Source organism: Microcaecilia unicolor, chromosome 12, assembly GCF_901765095.1.
Source record: "Microcaecilia unicolor chromosome 12, aMicUni1.1, whole genome shotgun sequence".
Taxonomy (NCBI): domain Eukaryota; kingdom Metazoa; phylum Chordata; class Amphibia; order Gymnophiona; family Siphonopidae; genus Microcaecilia; species Microcaecilia unicolor.
In genome coordinates, this window is record NC_044042.1 from 25,325,464 (window position 1) to 25,345,510 (window position 20,047).

The window sequence follows — 20,047 nt, forward strand, 5'->3', positions numbered from 1 at the left end:
GGGCTCAGCACCCAAGGTAAGGGAGCTATGCACCTGGGAGCAATTTGTGAAGTCCACTGCAGTGCCACCTAGGGTGCCCGGTTGGTGTCCTGGCATGTGAGGAGGAGCAGTGCACTACAAATGCTGGCTCCTCCCATGACCAAAGGGCTTGAATTTGGACATTTTTGAGATAGACGTCTTTGGTTTCCATTATCGCTGAAAACCGAGGACGACCATCTCAAAAACAACCTAAGGAAGACCATCTCTAAGGTCGACCTAAATGTCAAGATTTGGGCGTCCCTGACCGTATTATCGAAACCAAAGATGGACGTCCACTCTATGCAAATAGATCTCATGCATATTCATTGCCATATCAAGGGCCCTGTTTACTAAGCCATGTTATAGGCGCGTTAAGATCTTTAACGTGTGTTAACCATGTACACGCCTACAATATCCCTATAGGGGCCTACATAGTTATCGTGCACGCTAATTGTAGGCCCATTAAAAACGCTAACGCACCTTCGTAAACAGAGCCCTTCTTTATTAAATATCCAAACACTTATTAAAAACAAATGGGATATATTCACTTGGACTTATCTCAACTACCCAATTACCATAAACCTTGACTCTTACCTAACTAATACAATACATCTATCTGACTCATCACTCCATAAACATTCAATTTGTTAATACCATACAGATGGTGTCCCACCCAATCCTGATCAAAAAATGTACTTATCTCTTGCAAAAAAGCACACAATAGGGCTCATTTTCAAAAGGGAAGGACGCACATTTTTGACACAAATCGGAAGATGGACGTCCTTCTCATAGAAACGTCCAAATCGATATAATCGAAAGCCAATTTTGGACATCCCCAACCACAGTCCGTCGCAGGGACAACCAAAGTTCAAGGGGGCGTGTCAGAGGCATAGCAAAGGCAGGACTTGGGCGTGCCTAACATTAGACATCCTGACCCATAATGGAAAAAAAAGAAAGACGTCCCTGATGAGCACTTGGACATTTTCACCCGGACCTGTTTTTATTACGACTAAGGAACAAAAAGGTGCCCAAAATGACCAGATGACCACTGGAGAGAATCGGGGATGACCTCCCGTTACTCCCTCAGTGGTCACGAACCCCTTCCCACCCTCAAAAAACATCAGATGTCATACTCAGATGTCATACTCAGGTTCATGACAGCAGTACGCAGGTCCCTGGAGCAGTTTTAGTGGGTGCAGTGCACTTCAGACAGGCAGACCCAGCCCCACCCTCCCCACCTGTTATGTTTGTGGAGGAAACAGCGAGCCCTCCAAAACCCACTACAAACCCAGTGTACCCACATCTAAGTACCCCCTTCACCCGTAAGGGCTATGGTAGTGGTGTACAGTTGGGAGTAGTGGGTTTTGGGTGGGCTCAGCACACAAGGTAAGGGAGCTATGTTCCTGAAAGCATTTTATGAAGTCCAGTGCCCCTAGGGTGCCCGGTTGGTGTCCTGGCATGTCAGGGGCACCAGTGCACTACAAATGCTGGCTCCTCCCATGACCAAATGGCTTGCATTTGGTCGTTTCTGAGATGGACGTCTTTGGTTTCAAAAATCGCCGAAAATCAGAAACGTCCATGTCTAGGGACGACCAAATTTAAGGATTTGCCCACCCCTGTTTTAAATTCATGTTGGTCTAAACTAGTACAATACACTCCCGGTCCTCAAAGACCACCAGCAGGTCAGGTTTTCAGGATATCTTTAATAAATGTGCATAAATCAATAAATAATTGATAACTATCTAATATACAATACAATTATACCTTTATTTATTTACCAAATGCAAACTATTTTTTTTTACATTAAAACCTTCCTGAACCGCAAGCTGACTGGCGGATCAGCTGCTGAATCTCTATTTTAGCCAGTCAGCTAGCGGTTTAGGAAGGTTTTAATGTTAACATTTTTTTTGTATTTGGTACATAAAGGCATATTTGTATTTTACATCATATAATTATCAATGATTTATTGATTTATGTGTTCACAATAATTTAATCATTGTCCTGGTAGTTAGCCCAAGTGTTGTACTGTTAATAAATGTGCATGAGATTTGCATACAATAGCGATAGTAGGCATGCAGATATCCTGAAAACCTGACCTGTTGATGGCCCTCAAGGACTGGGAATGAATAACGAGTGTCTAAAAACTGATATTCCCTTCTATGTATTACGAGCACTGTAATACCATTTTCTACACCTTATACTCCTAGTTTTAAATTAAAATTGTTCGACAGATTGCCACTCCTGTTTTTGTATTACATACACAGTACCATTTTCCACACTTCCTGATTGCAGATTAATGTCTTGTCCATGCCTGATGTAACTAGTCCCAGATTAATGTTGCTTAAGAGCAAAGTGTGCTTTCATTGGAAAATGACAAGAAAACACCAGCGACATAAATTGTGTTGTTTTAAAATGAATAAAACAAAAAGTGCTCAGGCAGAGGACAATTTTGAAGGCTTTTCCAATAGGTGAATAGCTATTTTACTGCAGGGCTAGTCCCATGGAAAATTGCCCACCCCATCTTGTGAGTAAAAATGCCCATGTTCATCAAATTCCAACTCAAACAGAAGCAGAGCTGGGAAGAGGGGGAGAGAAAGTTTGCTCAGGTTTCAATGGAGGTAAAACGTACATGGTCAAACTCCATGCCGGAAAGGAAGCCCCAGAAATGGAAGACTGTAGTTCACTATTGGGCTCATTTTCGAAAGAGAAGGACGCCCATATTTTGACACAAATCAGAAGATGGACGTCCTTCTCACAGAAACGTCCAAATCAGTATAATTGAAAGCCGATTTTGGACATCCCCAACTGCACTCCGTCGCAGGGACTGCCAAAGTTCAAGGGGGCATGTCAGAGGCATAGCGAAGGCGGGACTTGGGCGTGCCTAACACTTGGATGTCCTTGACCCATAATCGAAAAAACGAAGGACATCCCTGATGAGCACTTGGACGTTTTCACCCGGACCTGTTTTTATTATGACTAAGACACAAAAAGGTGCCCGAAGTGACCAGATGACCACCGGAGAGAATCGGGGATGACCTCCCGTTAATCCCCCAGTGGTCACGAACCCCCTCCCACCCTCAAAAAACATCTATAAAAATATTTTGTGCCAGCCTCTATGCCAGCCTCAGATGTCATACTCAGGTCCATGACAGCAGCATGCAGGTCCTTGGAGCAGTTTTAGTGGGTGAGTGCATGTCAGACAGGTGGACCCAGCACCATCCCCTCCCCACCGCTTACGTTTGTGGAGGAAACAGTGAGCCCTCCAAAATCCACCACAAACCCACTGTACCCATATCTAGGTGCACCCCTTCACCCGTAAGGGCTATGGTAGTGGTGTACAGTTGGGGGTAGTGGGTTTTAGGGTTTATTTTTTTTTTTGGGGGGGGTTCAGCACACAACGTAAGGGAGCTATGTTTCTGGAAGCATTTTATGAAGTCCACTGCAGTGCCCCTAGGGTGCCCTGTTGGTGACCTGGCATGTCAGGGGGACCAGTGCACTACAAATGCTGGCTCCTCCCATGACCAAATGGCTTGCATTTGGTCGTTTCTGAGATGGACATCCTTAGTTTCGAAAATCGCCGAAAAACAGAAACGTCCATGTCTAGGGATGTCCAAATCTAGGGATGGTGAAATTTAAAGATTTGGATGTCCCTGACGGTAGTTTTGAAACGAAAGATGGACATCCATCTTGTTTCGAAAAAACGGGTTTCCCCGCCCCTGGATTGGGACATTTTGCAAGGACTCCAAATCGAAACTTGGACGTCCATTTCGAAAATGTCCCTCCACGTGTAAAGGTGCTCACAGAATGAGTAGTGTAGTCAACGGGGCTCTTCCAAAAACAACAGAAGGATGATTATGGGATAAAATACTTTATTCTTGAGGTGACACGATACAGCACCGTGTTTCGGCTAAGTTCCTGCTTCAGGGGTCATTATATAGTTTTTCAATGTCTAAGGACTTAAAGTTGGTAAAAAAGTGGAGTAACAGGTCCAAAAGAGATAGGTGAACACAGCTAACAATAGTCGCTATGTCGGCCATGTAAATGACACACCTGGCCATCTGTTAGCTATATCGTCCTTTCTCTCGTACCTCATGCCTCTGGTTCCAGACTAACAGATTGACCAGTCAAGTTCTAGTTTATCCCACAAAATCCTTGCCTGCACAATGCACACTGTATGACATAGAGGTGTTATACCCAAGGCAGGAAGCCAGATCAGTTTTCCTACTGCAAACAAGGAAAGATTAGTTCTAGCCACACTGGCTGAGGAGACTTGCAGACAGAGAGGCATATTTTCAGAGCACTTAGCCTTCCAAAGTTCCATAGAAACCTATGGAACTTTGGAAGGCTAAGTGCTTTGAAAATATGCCTCAATGCATGTCAACATTTAACATTTTTTTTTAAACTTGGAAAGCTTATATTTAAGTGCAGAAGGTTTGCTTCAACTTGCGCACATTTCTTTCTCTGGTACCGGTGATTACAGACCTGCATTGGGCTTTCTTCTGCTTCCAAAACAAATCAAAACCAGCAGATTTTAAACTGAAAATCAACTCAACCTATTCTAAGCAACCACATCTTACCCCTATCATTCTACAGCTGTGTTCTTTCTATGATACTTTGTAACCCGTACTATGTAAGCCGCACTGAACCTGCTATCGAGCGGGAAAGAGCGGGGTATAAATGTGACAAAAATAAAAAAATAAATAAAATAAACATTGTACAGCTTTAAAGATTCTACTGCTTTCTCTTTGTAAATGCAAAAAATATATATATATATGATCCCACGCATGTTTCATAAGATCCCATCACGACAGTTATAAAACCTCTGATTCACCAAAATGCCATATTAACAAAAATCTTTCCCTCCCCCTACAGAGGTTAATCTGAATGGTGGCTTTTGCGCACCGGTGCAACTTCTCATGCAGTTTAATTCTTAGATACTCTCCTTCATTTACTAACTGTGTGCGGTGTCTTACCCATTAGAGACAGATGGCATGGGCTTCCCCGTTCGAGAATGGAGAGTATATGCGCCCATCCTGAGGAGGAGAAAGAGAAGCAAAATTATAATTAGAAAAAGGAAACGTTGAGAATATGGTTAAATATATGTTGTATTTCATAGAACTCTGCAACAGAAACAATTTGGTCTTTTACTTTACCTGGAATCTTTTGTTTTGTAAATCTGTAGCTACCCGACCACTTCAAAATATTGTGAGAACAGAAAATAATGCAGGACAAAGTTAACTCAAAAAAACCCTGCTAGTTTTATTTTGTTCTGCTTGTGGTTTATTTTGTTTTGTTTAGTTTAAAACACACACACACAAAGTAAGATGTTAAAAATAATGAAAAACAAAAACAAAATGGTGTCAGGTCTAGGCCCCCTCACTGTTCTCCATCCAACCTTTGCCTCAGCTTCTACCCTAGCCTCTAGGACCCCTCCCCTTATGTTACCCCACAGCTGCAGGGTTACAAACAGGCAAGAGAAATCCCCAATCACTTCTGTGTCGTGGCTGTCATTGGGACATTTTGTTCAGCTTTCATATTTTGTTTCCAAAAAACATGCAAACCCAACACTTCAGTTCACTGCTTTCCTTCCTCCTGCATCTTCCTCTTTCTCTATCTTCTCTCCTCACAGACACCTTCTCTCTCCGCAACCTCAGCCTCCCTCTTGTTTTCTTTTCACTCTCCTTTCAACAAAATGCAAGTTGGTATATTTGTCCATCAGAAAAAATGAGCTAGAGCAACAGGTTGAGACATGGAGTTAGAAGAGGGACTGTTTGATGTACGGGATAGCAAGCCTGTGATAAACTTCTTTTCCTGTAAGAGTAGTGAATTGCCACCATCAGAGGTCAAGTCTGCTTGGGACAAATGCAGAAAGTGATGGTAAGGAAAGAGGAGGAAGATGACGGGAGATTGATGGGGCTCTGCTATGACCCAGTAGGTAAGGAAAGGGAATGGGATTTGATTTTCGTGCACTGTTCATCTGCTTGCTCGTTTGTTCCCATGCTCCGAGCCTCTGAACATAGTAACATACGAGGCATATTTTCAAAGCACTTTGGGAGGCTAAGTTCCATAGGTTTCTATGGAACTTTGGGAGGCTAAGTGCTTTGAAAATGAGCTTGTAGTAACATAGTAGATGACGGCAGAAAAAGACCTGCATGGTCCATCCAGTCTGCCCAAGATAAACTCATATGTGTATACATTTTGCGCAGGTAAATGCGAGAGCTAATGGCACTCGTGTTTACTTTTGAGCATTGGGGCCTGAAAGATTGACTCAAGTCGCCTAAATAAAAAAGCTGATCGAAGAACTGCCAAATTACCCAGTTGGAAAAGGGAGATATAGGCCAGTCCTAGCTTTGTGACAACCTTATTATGATACGTTATGAGACCTGCAGTATGGATTTCTATTAGCAAAAGCAGGCTATAAATTTCACACTGCTTTTGTATATAAGTTCAAAAACAGGACTGGACCAATTTTTCCCTCCTGGCATCTCTGCATTAGAGAGTTTAATAATGAATTGTTTCCAGTGGTTCCTGGCTCAGCCACTGGAGTTTCTTACAAAAGAGGCCGGGTGGGCTTCATTGCCTCCCGTTCCAAAGAAAAACTTTATGCTGGGTTACTTCTCTGCTACATGAGAACAGCCCACTTCTGTACAATTTGGAAACAGTTTGTAACTGCCACGATCCTCAGGTTTGAGGTACCCTCACTCACATGCTCCAGATATTCCTAAATATGTGGCTTTAAACTGTGTTTCATAGCCTCCTGCTTCTAATGATTTAACTCCGTGTATTCCAGTCCAGGGGCTACTTTTGCTTTAGAGCAGTGGTGCTGAGATCAAAGGGGGATCACTCCTGTCCCAACATTATACCATCAATGATAATTGTGGTAAGTGCCTCTTTTGTATGTGTGTGTGGGGGGGGGGGAGGGGTGATATATTGTCTAATGCTTGTGCCAGGGAGGATTGGAGGGCATCTGGGGTGGTCAGGTGATACTCTTAGGGGGTGCAGATTTTCACTAGGTGGGTGAGTGTATGTGTGGAGGTGTTGGGTGGTTTGCAACAAGTAGGTTTTTCTTTTTTGTTTGGGCAACAACCTGCAGCCAAGTCTTAATTAGCAAAATTGTTCTGAAAACAAAAATATATAGAAGCAAAATGAAACAATTTAAAAACAAAAAAAAAACCACTGCAAATGACATAGGAAACAGAACAAAATTACTTTTTTTTTTCTTCACTTCCCTACTGTCTGGCAAAACAGGATACCTGAGCCATACTGTAAGCTCTTAAAAGCTCCAATGAAAGCACGCAGTCTGCCACCATAAGCAAGACTGACAAATGCGCTATTTGCAGTACACAGGAGGCTACCGCCACCCAGCAAGGTGCGTCCAACCCGGGTGCAGTGAATCCATCTGCACCAAACTGTAACTTGATGAATTAGCGCTCCTCCGATCACCATGGCTCGGGTATTCCTGCCCTCCAAGCTGCGACATGCGTAATATAATATAAACAATAAATAGAGCGAGAAGTGAGTGGGAGGGTAGGCTGCTACCGTTCGTGTCCTCAGGGAAGAAAGAGGAAGCACGCGGTAACTCTGTGGGCTTTAAGCCCACGGCTCCAGCTCCTCCTTCCCTGAAGGGAGCCCGGCATGGCACAAAAACTCTCTTCTGCTGACCATGGCTCCCCGCCTATTGCAGCTCGCCTTCCCCCCTCTCCCAGCTGGGGCATGGGTGCACAGGTGGATGGTGTCATGTTATGGGCGGCTCCATGCACTTCGGCCCTCTGCCTTATTGTAAACTGAGTCAGGGTGAGAAAGTGATTGGGTATACAGCTCCACATGGACTGCAGTCATAAAAAGAAAGAATGGGGGACATTTTCAGTCATGTGCCTAACCGCAGCATGACATATTTTTAAGCCCACACAAAACAAGAAGTCTATTTTCAAATAGACAACTTGAGGGGGGCATTATCAACATGGGTTGCAATTAAGATGTGTTATGCTACTGTTCATTCCAGTTATTAGTAACTAGGTCTCATTCCATAAATTGGGACCCTATGCTAAAATAACACAAATTAGTGGTAAAATAACCCATTTTAATGGTAACCCATATTGCTAATTCCACACACACACATCCCCCTCCCCTTAGTGTGAAGAGTTTCAATCTCTGCTAACCAGAGCTGAGATTGTGATGTCATAATGCCTCATTCCACCAATGCCTAAGAGCCAACCTCATCAGTGATGTCACAATGGCTTGATTGCCCTATACTTGGCTTACTGTTATTTCATACAGCAGTGATTTGATTTCTAGAGACATTTATGTTTCCTTTAATTAAGGGGGAAAGTTATCAGTGTGGGCTACCCTTAAGATGTGTTATTTTACCTTAACACAGTTTATCAGTAACTAGGTCTTCTTACATAAAATGGGACCTGTACTAAAATAGAATGAGTTAGTGGCAAAATAACATGTTTTAACAGTAGCCCATGTTGATAACTACTCCCCTTAATATTCTTGGTTAAGTAAGAAAGAGAAAAAAATAGGCAGATCAGTCAGTTCATTAAAGCTCTTGGGAAAACAGAATCTCTCTCCAAACTACCAATGAGATCCACAGCTGCGTGGGAGGCAGCTATAATAAGACTCTTAACTTTAGCCCCTGACTCGACAAATACCTCAAAAAAGTGTCTGCCACTTGACAAGAGAATGCAGAAGAAAAATAAAAAAGCTGTTCATGACACTGAGCCTTTCCACCAGCTGTTCCCTTCTCTGCACGGCTTGTAAAGCAAAGTGTTCCCAGTGGAGCAGTATTTCTCAACCACATACAGCACCAGCACTGATGCTCGTCACTCCATCCACAGTGGAAATGGCCCTTTTAAAGGCAATATTTTCAGGGTTACTGGCCATAGGAGCATTCAGCCCTGGCTCTGTCATTTCACTGAAACAGACACAGCAGCAATTTCCCTAAGAAAAGCAGCAGGACTGTCCACTATGTTCGTTTTTACTGAAGCAAGATTTCCACATCCCTATCCAGCCCTATATATCACTTTACCAACAGGACATGATTGGGAGCCCGTATGTTCTGCAGATTTCAAGTTAGATCCACATAGTTTCCTAAATAACGTTCTTGCAGTTTTAGAAAACAGGTTCAGCCCTTGGTTTGCCTCTTTTGTGCCAGAAGTGAACAGTCAACTAATAACTTTCAGACAATCCAAGGCGTGAGAACACAGCTTGAGCCTAACATCTCATTTTCAGCAGATTCACAGGTTTTAGAAGCTTTTCCAGGCACTCTGGACACCCTGTGTTGATTTTGCTTTACTGACATCCCTGTATTATAGACACTGAAAAACTGGGTTAAAGATCCATCTCCAGTCTCCAGGGCAGGAAGGTAGCAGATACATCGAAGAGATGTGTAAGAAACAGAGCATGTATAGAATTATTTATCCCTCGTCAGGCTGTTGCAATCTCTAATGATTTTAGCTGTCAGTAGTATGTCCAAATCATTTTAAGCATCTCTCTGGAAGACACCACAGTCAGAAGCAATGGTAAACTGCTGCAGATCCTGATTATCCTGACTGAACAAAACAACCATTTTCACTAGAGCTGGCTGATAGCTTTGTAGCAGTGCTGTGTATGTGTGTTGCTCTGTGGGAGATCTGGCTGTTATTTTGTTTTTCTAATGCAGTAACCTGCTGGTTTCTGCTCATCTGGTCAGCCAGGGTTCCACCAGTTCCACAATGGCAACGCCTAGTGGTCAGAACTTGTATATGCATCTATATTGGGCTTCAGAGGATTTCACGAACCCTGGCCCTGGCAAAGAGCCATCACTGCAGTGGGAGGGCTTGATGAAAGGATAGACAGTGGTAAAAATGTGGGAATCCCCCTCTTCCCCATGTAGTTATGATTGAAGACTCATGGTTGTGATTTAGCTGGAAGGGAGCAGGAGCAAACTTTTAGGATATATTTATTCTTGATCAGTGTGACCTGTCTTTACCATTGCTATCTTGTCTTAAATAATCATTCACAAGTATGTTCCTTTTAAATATTTACACAGTGTTACCATGTCCCTAACTGGGAGCATTCACTTTGTGAAATTTGTTGAGATCTGTCAGTCTTGTCCATGGACTTCTGATGTAGAGGCAGCCAGATCTTTGCTCCATGATCCTGCTAAGGCTTCACCAACAGCTGCACATGATGGCTTCCAGCCTTATGTCAACCCCATAAAAACTCTTCCAGTTCAGGGGGGAAGTTATCAACATGGGCTATCATTAAGACAGGTTATTTTACTGTTAACCTGGGTTATTAGTAACTAGGTATCACTGCATAAAATGGAACCTGTCTAAAATTGCATGAGTTAGTGGCAAAATAACCGATCTTAATGGTAGCACAAGTTGATAACTTCCCCCTTAAGTGCACCTTGGTCTCCAGCAAGATCAGAAGTCCAAGTAAAAATCCCTGTTAATCTGCTGAGGGTCTCTTCTGAATATACTGACACAGTAACTTTTATCCACATCTCAAACACAAGCTACATGAGGGTATTTGAGTCTATATATCAGGTTGATTTGTGGGGACTGGAGAGGTACATGCAGACTTGTTCCTACATGCCTTACTGAACCTTCTGCCCCAAGGTAGAACTTCACTACCAAAAAGAGGATGCCACCCTTGTCTGTGCAGACTATTCAGAACGGCTGTTATGGGAATGATTGCCACATCATATCCTTCTTAAAAACTTTGCATTTTCTTCATATTTACGCTTACATTTCCTTAATAACCTGCCAGCGGCTCGGTGTTCAAAACAGGAAATGGTTGTGGAAAGAAGCCAGTTTCGTTAATTACAGTAATTCCTCCCAGGACCAGAGACTGCCGGGTTGAAACAAGGTAACTAAATCAAACAAAAGAAATAACAGAGTCATCAGAAGAGTGTTTTGGCTTTTTAGAATGCCTGTCAGCCAAAGAGGATTTTTTGGTAGCCTTATGGCTTTATTATTCAGAAAAGACAACTTGGCAGCAGGTTTCTGGGTATCAAAATGTTCAGAAAGAAAGGAGGAATGATCTTTTATATGTGCATGGGTGACATACAAGGAGATTAAATGCATGTGTGTGGGGGGGGGGGGGAGGGGAGGGCTGGGAGTCTCAGCACTGGAACAACAGGGTGTACTGCAAGACAGGATTGAGATGCATTGGCAGAGCTGTGTGTGGGTCTCAGTACTGGAAAAGCTGAATATACTAAAGGTCAGGAGGACTGGAGCATAGGCATGGCAGTGTGTTTGTGTGTGTGTATGTGTGTTGGGGGGGCAGGGCCAGTCAAACCCGGTAAGCGGGGAAAGCGCCGCAGGGGGGCACCTGCCTTCAAGGGCGCCATACCGCTCCACCCTTGGTGCTTTAAATCTTTAATTTACCTCAGTTCCAGCAGCCACATCATTTGAAAGCCCTGTCCCATCTCTAGCCTTCCCTCCCTTCGTGAGTTTGTTCCGCAGTCCCGCCATCTGACGCCATTTCCTCGAGGGCGGGACTGCAGAACGAACTCACAAAGGGAGGGAAGGCTAGAGACGGGGCAAGGCTTTCGAATGACGTGGCTGCTGGAACGGAGGTAAATTAAAGATTTAAAGCACCAAGGGCGGCGGGGGATGGGGGCGAAGGAGAATCACTGGACAGGGGCAGGGTGGGAGAAGAGAGAAAGGAGATGCTGGGGGGGCAGGGGCGCACAGGTGCCGGAGGGGGGGCGCGTGGGCGCCAACTCATAGTCTGCAGGGGGGCACCAGAGACCCTAGGACCGGCCCTGGGGGGGGGGGGGGGGTTAAAGGTGTGCTATAGGGAAGGACTAAATTTTTCTGGCACAGGTTTGTGATAACAATACTAACTCCAGATAGCTCACAAAATTCAAAGACTTTGGTGTTGATCTTTCATGTTTATGCATGGAACTCAGGGCTTCCAGTGATCTCCAGCTATTTCCAGGTGGTGGGGTTGATTAGTGAGGAGACACCCTCACAGATGAGGCTCGCTACCGCAGAGTGATCTTTGATCCTCTCTCTCCTTTTCTAGGCCCATCAACGTACTGAGTGGAAAAACTGTGAGCTGAGAACCTGGGAAACCAGGGTTCAAATTCCACTGATGCTTCTTGTTGTCTTGGGCAAGTCACTTAACTGTCCATTGCCTCAAGTACAAGCTTAGATTGGGGACAGCAAAATACCTACTGTACCTGAATGTAACTTGCCTTGAGCTACAACTGAAAAAGTATGAGCTAAATCCAAAATCCCTTCTCTTTTCAACATTGCTAAAGTATATCCCTTTCTTTCTGAGCATGGAACCAATATGCTCATCCACTCCCTCGTTATCTTCCGCTTGGGTTACTGCAACCTACTCCTCACTGGTTCCCCCAGAACCATCTTTTCACAGTGCATGACTCACCTTCCCTCACCAGCAACTATAGAATCCCTCTTCCCAAGCCATTACATGGGTTTTTCATTTACTTCAGTCTTCCATTGCTCACCTGCAGATGGATTCCCTCTGCAGCTCCTTATTACTTCTGCTTCCTTAAACTCTTTCTTGTGAATTCCATTCATCTGGCAAGAATTTCTTATTTGTGCCCTTTTCCTTCATGTGAGTTCCTGTCTCTGCACCACTTGGATTTAGCTCATCCCTTTTCAGCTGGAGTTCAAAGTGAATTACTATAAGTTTATACCCGACGCAATGGAGGTTTAAGTGACTTGCCCAAGACTTCAAGGAGCATCAGTGGGATTTGTACCCTGGCATCCCTGGTTGTCATCCTGCCGTTCTACCTATTTGACCACTCCTACATTTGCACGGAGCAGACTTCCTGCATTAGTGTCTCTTGTTCCCTCTCTGGCACTATTCAAATCTAGACTAAAACCACACGGTTTGGGGGTTGTTTTTATATTTTGACTATTATCTCTATAACAATTCTTCAAGAATCTCTTGTTTGTCATGTATATTTGTCTTGACTAGATCAGAGTTTCTCAAACCAGTTCTCTCAACATACCTAGACAGGTTTCCAGATATCCACAATGAATACGCATAACATAGATTAGTATAGAATGGAGGCACAGTACAGTCTTGATTATCCGATCTTCACCAATCTGACTATCCAGCATATACGACAGACCCACCGGTGACATCATCACATTTATTTCTATTAAAAATCTTTGTTTTAGAACATGAAAATTGGGAACTCTATGTCTTTGTTTATGCATTGTTTGAGGGATTTATGCAGTGTTTTCCATATTATTTTAAAACAGGTCTGTCCCATTTATGTCAGATAATCAAGACTGTATTGTAGATCATGCAAGCTCATCTCAGGCATATTTATTGTGGATATGCTGAAAACCAGGGCCGCCAAGAGGGGGGGGACAGGGGGGGGGGACAAAATTCCCAGGGCCCGGGCCTCCGGGGGGGGGGCCCAGTGGCGCCGCCGCAGTCCGGCCCGTCCACCCTCCGTCGCTGACTGGCATTGGATTTAAGAGCCTCACCTTCGAAAGCACAGCAAGCAGCGGCAGACCACTCCTTCCTTCCGTGTCCCGCCCTCGCCTGATGTAACCCGCGAGGGCGGGACACGGAAGGAAGGAGTGGTCTGTCACTGCTTGCTGCGCTTTCGAAGGTGAGGCGCTTAAGGTCTGTGCGGAGGGCCCGGGGGTGGAGAGAGGGCCCGGTGGAGGGGGGACCTGGGGGCGGCCTTGTCCTGGGCCTGGCCCAGTCTCTCAGCGGCCCTGCTGAAAGCCTGACTGTCTGGATATGTCCAAAGGACTGGGCTGAGAATCCCTGGACCTCATTGTGGAGCAGGGACTCTCATATGTCTCTGTCCAGTGCTGTGTAAAACAGAAGCACCATGAACTTTCCTGAAGCTTGCAAATGATTTTGCCTCCATCACTTCCTCTAGAAGGCTGTTCCAAGGAACCACCCGTTCTGGGAAGAAATATTTCCCAATCGTATGCCTAAGTCTTCCCACTTCCAGTCTCACAGCATGACCTATCTGGAAGTTCATGTCTAAGACGAAAGCAAAGCTCTAGTTTTACTCAACCAGGGACAGAAAAAAGGAAGGCAGAGTATTCCCTCAAACCCGCCATCTCATGCCAGACTGTAAAGCTTCTCATTCAGAATAGGAGGTGGCGTAGCCAGACCTGGCATTTTGGCTGGGCCCAGAGTTAATATGGGTGGGCATTATATATATATATATATATACACCCACACACACAGTTCTAGCAAGGTCTAATCAATTCAATTAGTTGAACATAAAACTCAACAAACTAACAAGCAACCGTAAATAGCACATCAAAACACTTGAATCTTTATTAAATGTTTAACATATCATTAATAAACTAAAAATAAATCAACTTATCACTTGCACTCAGTCTCATTCACACCTCAATACATTATATAAAATCACAGCATATAGCAGGGTGGACATATTTCAAATACATCAGCCACTATTTTAAAAATGCAGCAATCCCAAGCTAAACAGATTAGAGCTCGCCACGTTCCCAGTAAGTGGAAAAGGAGTCAAATTATCATAACTTGGAGATGGTACTGTGCACTTCAAGATAGTCCAACATGCACAACGTGCCAAGATGAAAAAGTTCCAAAGATATCCACAACCAGACTCTTTAGTGTAGCCACTGTCTACACATTGCATTCATCAGATGCTGCTCTCCCCTCCAAGACAATGCAAATTTATGTATAAGGAGAAAAGTCATCATCGGTTTACGATCACAGCAACTTTAAGTGATGATCATACTGCTCCATAAGGGTTTTAAAAGGGGAATTCTATGAAAATCCTAAAGACAAGCCACTTCCTTGTGTTTGCATTCTGAATGTACAAGGACCAACCAAGGCACCATAAGATTCAAGTCAGTACAAACTGTCTTCCCTTCTCCCTTCTACATCCTGCCTCTCCTCATCAATATATTGTCACTACATATGTGCTGGCTACTGGTGAATGTGATTTTTGGAAGCATCTTTTTAACCTGCAATAATGTTGTCAGCTCTCAACCAAATCAGCCAGAGGATTACATTCCTTGTTCCAGTTCCTGCTCACATTCCTGGGGCCAGCAAAGGCTGGAGCACACAGAGAAGGGAGAGTGTTCACAGTACCTGATAAGTGAGGACATCCCAGCCCAGTCTTTACTCAAAGAGTGACACCTCCTGGCTGACTGAAGAGTTCTTCTTGTAGAAACTGTGATCAAAGCCTCTTCACCAGTGGGTGGTCTCTCTAATAACTGGGCTGGAGGGGAGACAGGGAAGGAACACAAATGGAGAAAAGCCCCAGGAGAGCTGCAAATGATGACTCAGGACTGATTCTGAAGGAGCTGAAGGAAGCTGCCAAGCTAAGCTTCTCTGGAAGTGTACAAGGCCATCCCTTTCTTGTGTACATAGGCTCTGGGAGTTGATCCTTGACTATCAGCAAGAGCTCTGAAGAAGGAAACAGAAAGGCGCAGTGCCCCCTTGGGTGCACGGAGCCGAAGATAACATGGCGCCGTGCACCGAGAGGGCATGCGCGATCAGGCCAGTGGGGTGCCCAGGGCAGGTACGAGGTGTTCGCCTGCCCGATGCAAAAGGGCACCCCGCTGGGAGAAGGGAGGAGAGCAAAATGGGGTATAAAGCCCCAGGGAGGAGCCCGGACGCCCTCTTTCCTGTCCGGGCTCCAGGTGCTCCCAACCCACCCTGCCCAATTTATGCTATGTTTACTTGCATTGTTCTATACTGTCGCAGCTTTGGCGGGGTATCCAAGCCTGATGGTTGAAGCTAGGCAGCTGGGGCAGCTGCGAGTACGGTGGAGCCCCCTTGCTAGATGGCGGGGAGCGCAGGTTTACAATTGGTCAGTCCTGCTAGGATGGCGGACTGCGGATGGACATTGAGCCAGAGGCTGGAGGAGGCTTGGGTATGCCCATATGTAAGATGTTTGTATATAAATAAAGCTGCAGCCAAGTTATACCAGATTAAATACATTGTGTCTTGTGATGATTAATGATGTTACTGCTAAAAATGTGCAAACTGAGGTCTCTCGGCTGCCTATGTTACTGGGGGAGGGACTGCTGCTGTAGTTTCAGCCTCCTCCAGGTTATCCACCTACAGCTGTGTACAAGTACTTCCTCCACCACCAGCCACAGGCAATCACTGCTAGTGAGCAAGCTCAAGACTCCTTCTCCCAGAATTCTCAGACTCCTAGGCTAACATGATGTACGTGCTGAGGCATCGGAAATAGCAAGAATACCCAGTATGTACATGAACCTATACACCCAGATCTCAAGAGGAGTTTAAGGTCCAAACCTCACAAGATGGAAAACCACTAGTTCTTTTCCTTGGCAGTATCCTGATAGTATCAAACGCATAATCAAACGCGAACGCCTATGTGTAAGAACGTCCATCTCTGAGAACGGGTCTGTGAAGGGGCGGGCCGAACTGTATTTTCGAAAAAAATGGACGTCCATCTTTTTTTTCGAAAATACATTGAATTAGGGCGTTTTTTGAGCTGGGCGTTTTTGTTTTTTAGCGATAATCGAAACCGAAGTGGCCCAGCTCAAAAACGACCAAATCCAAGGCATTTGGTCGTGGGAGGGGCCAGCATTCGTAGTGTACTGGTCCCCCTGAGATGCCTCTATGCCAGCCTCAAATATCAGCCTCAGTATGCAGGTCCCCAGAGCAATTTTAGTTTAGTTGGTGCTGCGCGGGACCCATGCAGAGAGGAAAAATCGGAAGAAAAAAAAACAAGTCCCTGACTGCACTTGCTTGCTTGTTTTTTTTTTCTTCCGATTTTTCCTCTCTGCATGGGTCCCGCGCAGCACCAACTAAACTAAAATTACTTCGGGGACCTGCATACTGCTGTCATGGAGCTGGGGATGACATTTGAGGCTGGCTTACAAGTTGGAAAAAAAAGTGTTTAACGTTCGGGTTTTTTTTGGTGGGAGGGGGTTAGTGACCACTGGGGGAGTCAGGGGAGGTCATCCCCGGTTCCCTCCGGTGGTCATCTGGTCATTTAGGGCACTTTTTTGGGACCTGTTCGTGAAAAAAACGGGTCCAACAAAAGTGACCTAAATTCTCTCTAAAAACGCCTTTCTTTTTTCCATTATCGGCCGAGCACGCACATCTCTGCTCAGCCGATAACCACGCCTCAGTCCCGCCTTCACCACGCCTCCGACACGCCCCCATCAACTTTATTCGTTCCCGCAACGGAGTGCAGTTGGAAACGCCCAAAATCGGCTTTCGATTATACCGATTTGGGCAACCGCGTGAGAAAGACGTCCATGTCCCGATTTAGGTCGGAATATAGGCGTTTTTCTCTTTCGATTATAAGCAGGATAGTGAACAGGAGGGCATGTAGCACCCAAAAGAAATCTTTATAAAGGAAAAAAAAAACTCTTTCGTTGAAACACCTGCAGAGAATACTTCATCCAGTGTTAAATCTGCCAAGTTTGCATGTTGCTTTAATACATGATAGTGAAGGTTTGGAGATGAAGGGGCCAGTGCTGTCTGGCAGTCACATCTCATTACCGATTCTGTTTTTCCCACAATACATGTCTTCCAATCTGTTGTACGTAAATGTAACATCAGTGCCTGAAGCATCAGCTGTGAAGCATTGCGCAGTGTGTTAGGAGAAAAACACGTCTGTTCACTGATGAGTGTATGTGCCATAGAGCCTGGCTGATGGTTTACAACTCTGATCTACCAAGGCAGTACTCTGCTATTCTCTTGGAGGTCCACCATGGTTTCCTTCCTATCTCTTATCTCATTTCTTTTCTTGCCAGGAGACAGTCACAGCCTTCCCGTCAGGAGTAGTAAAGAGAGAGAGACCCTGGCGCTGGGCCACCCTTGGAAGCCTGGGCACGGGAATTTTGCTCCCCTCTGGTCCCCCCCCCCCCCCCCTGGCCCCTGTACTAAACATTAGGCTACAACTCCTTCCCAAGAGTGGATCTCCACAGTAGCTTTCTGGAATCTGTATGTTAAACTGGCTAGAATAAATGGTATTCCACTTGGAAAGACCTCTCACAACTGTCCAGCAGAGCTCAGAATGGGGCTGGCTGACAGTGATAAATGTTTGTGATGTCTGAAAGTCCACAGAAGAAGGTTTATGACAGAACAGCTGATGACAAGTGTAGGAATAGGGGTGAGCAGGATTTTGTATGTATGTGTTTATATACTGGAATTTATTAACTGCTACTGGTTAAAGTGAATGGGGCTAGAGTGTTCAGTAGTAGAGCTGTAATATGAGATGCAGGTCAGCACAGAGGTGAACTGACACAGCTGTGGGGAGGGGGGTGTCTCAGTACTAAAACAGCAGGGGGCACTGCAGGACAGGGAAGGGGTGAATTGGTAGAGTTGAACTGGGTCTCACATTTTTATTTCTTTTGATGTATATTTTATTTTATTTATTAGAAATTAAATATAACCTCCCCCCCCCAAAAAAAAAAGAAACGAGAAGAAAAGAAAAAGGAAGGAACAGACCTCAGCCCTGATGAAAAAGCCCAGTACTATCATTTAAAACTTGAACTAACCTAAGCCTTTTCCTATGGCCTCTGCCTCCCCCCCACCCCACCACACACGTATCCCATCTGAGAGGATCACCACGCTAAAAATGGAAGAGGAGCAATCTCCAGTCACTCCTGCCCTGCGGAGTCCTATTTTCAAAATTGTGCCACCAGGCCCTGTAGCCAGCATGATTTTCTTATAAGGAGCCCAGCAGGGCAAGAGGAAATGGGTTTTTCTTCTTCCCCATTTCAATTAAGAGACCTCATGGATTGGTTAAAGAGGGTCTGGAAGGTAGGGGGATGCATAGGGAAAGGCCTGAGAGGATTTCAGTTTTTAATGTTCAGGAGGGAGTTCCCCCCCCCCTTATTATTTCTGATATGAAAAAGACAATTTTACAAACCCCAGAATTTCTGAGGGTTTTGTCCCCCCTCATTTTCCTCTGTTAGAAAATGAATGCACATCCCTACTCAGTACTGGAACAGCAGGACAGGAGTAAGCTTCATCAGCAGGGATGTCAAACTGTCATTAATGCTTAATTTTGAAGTTCTTATCAGTGCAGAAATGAGCAAAGAGACAAGTTGGGTGCCTTAGAGAATCTTCTGTACAGGTAATGCGTGAACTGTGAAGCAAAGTAAAACCTTCTAAAGCAGTGTGCACATCTACGAATGCCAGTGCTCACAGAATTGAGAATATGAAAGCACTGGCTTGTGTGCAACAGTGTTATCTGGGAGTCTGTTGTAAACCGGCAGTCACAGGAGCAGCCCTATACTCTGGCCACCATTGTGTTATTTCACAGCGCGATAGAGATCCCTAAATTATGCAGGGGTATTCACATCAGAACCATCTGAAATTCATACGCATTATTCTCCCAACAACATGGCTGCAAATTGAAGAGAACTGCTCAGGGTGGGGAGGTCTGTGGGCACCTAGAATCTAGGTCCTAGATTCCAGTGTCAAATCTTCTTCCAGCGTTTTGAAAGCTGGACTGCTGAAGCACCACGTCTTATAGTTTGCAATTAAAAAGCAAAAAACTTTACAAATCAGACAGACAGATCCTTTAATCAATTCACCCACCATGTTCAAAAGCAAAGCGGAGGAGGGATGAGCCATTTATCATGCCTTAAGTAGATTTCTTTTTAAATGCAAAAAGAAAAATGAGGGTACCTTATCTTTCTTCAGATGTATAATTTTTTTCTTTTATTATCCACATGGTTTAATTTGTTAAGAAAAAAAAAAGACTGTATAAGACATTATGAGATTCTAGACCTGTTCCTTGCACAGAACTGTTTGATGAATCACCTGAACGCCAGAGTGTAATATGTTTCCACGGTTCTTACGATTCAGGGATTAATCTGTGGAGCTCCAGAGATGAACATGCCACCTCGGGACAGCTGAGCTCAGGAAATTAGCGCAAGGCCACAGAACTTGTCTCCTCAGCGAGCAGAGATACAAACCATGTGGAGGGGCATAATTGAACAAAAACGTCTATCTCCATGGGCGTTTATCTCCGAGAACGGGTCAGTGAAGGGGCGGACCGAACCGTATTTTCGAAAAAAATAGACGTCCATGTTTT

The 20,047-nt window shown here is 44.7% G+C and overlaps 1 protein-coding gene across 1 annotated transcript in view; it reads right to left on the reverse strand.

The window, feature by feature from the left end:
- The window catches only part of LOC115482102 (copine-5-like), a 267,201-nt gene that overhangs the window by 106,203 nt on the left and 140,951 nt on the right, over window positions 1–20,047 (reverse strand). The window contains exon 7 of the mRNA XM_030221668.1: window positions 4,992–5,051. Coding sequence (XP_030077528.1) covers window positions 4,992–5,051 — 60 coding nt within the window. The remainder of the gene's footprint in view (window positions 1–4,991; window positions 5,052–20,047) is intronic.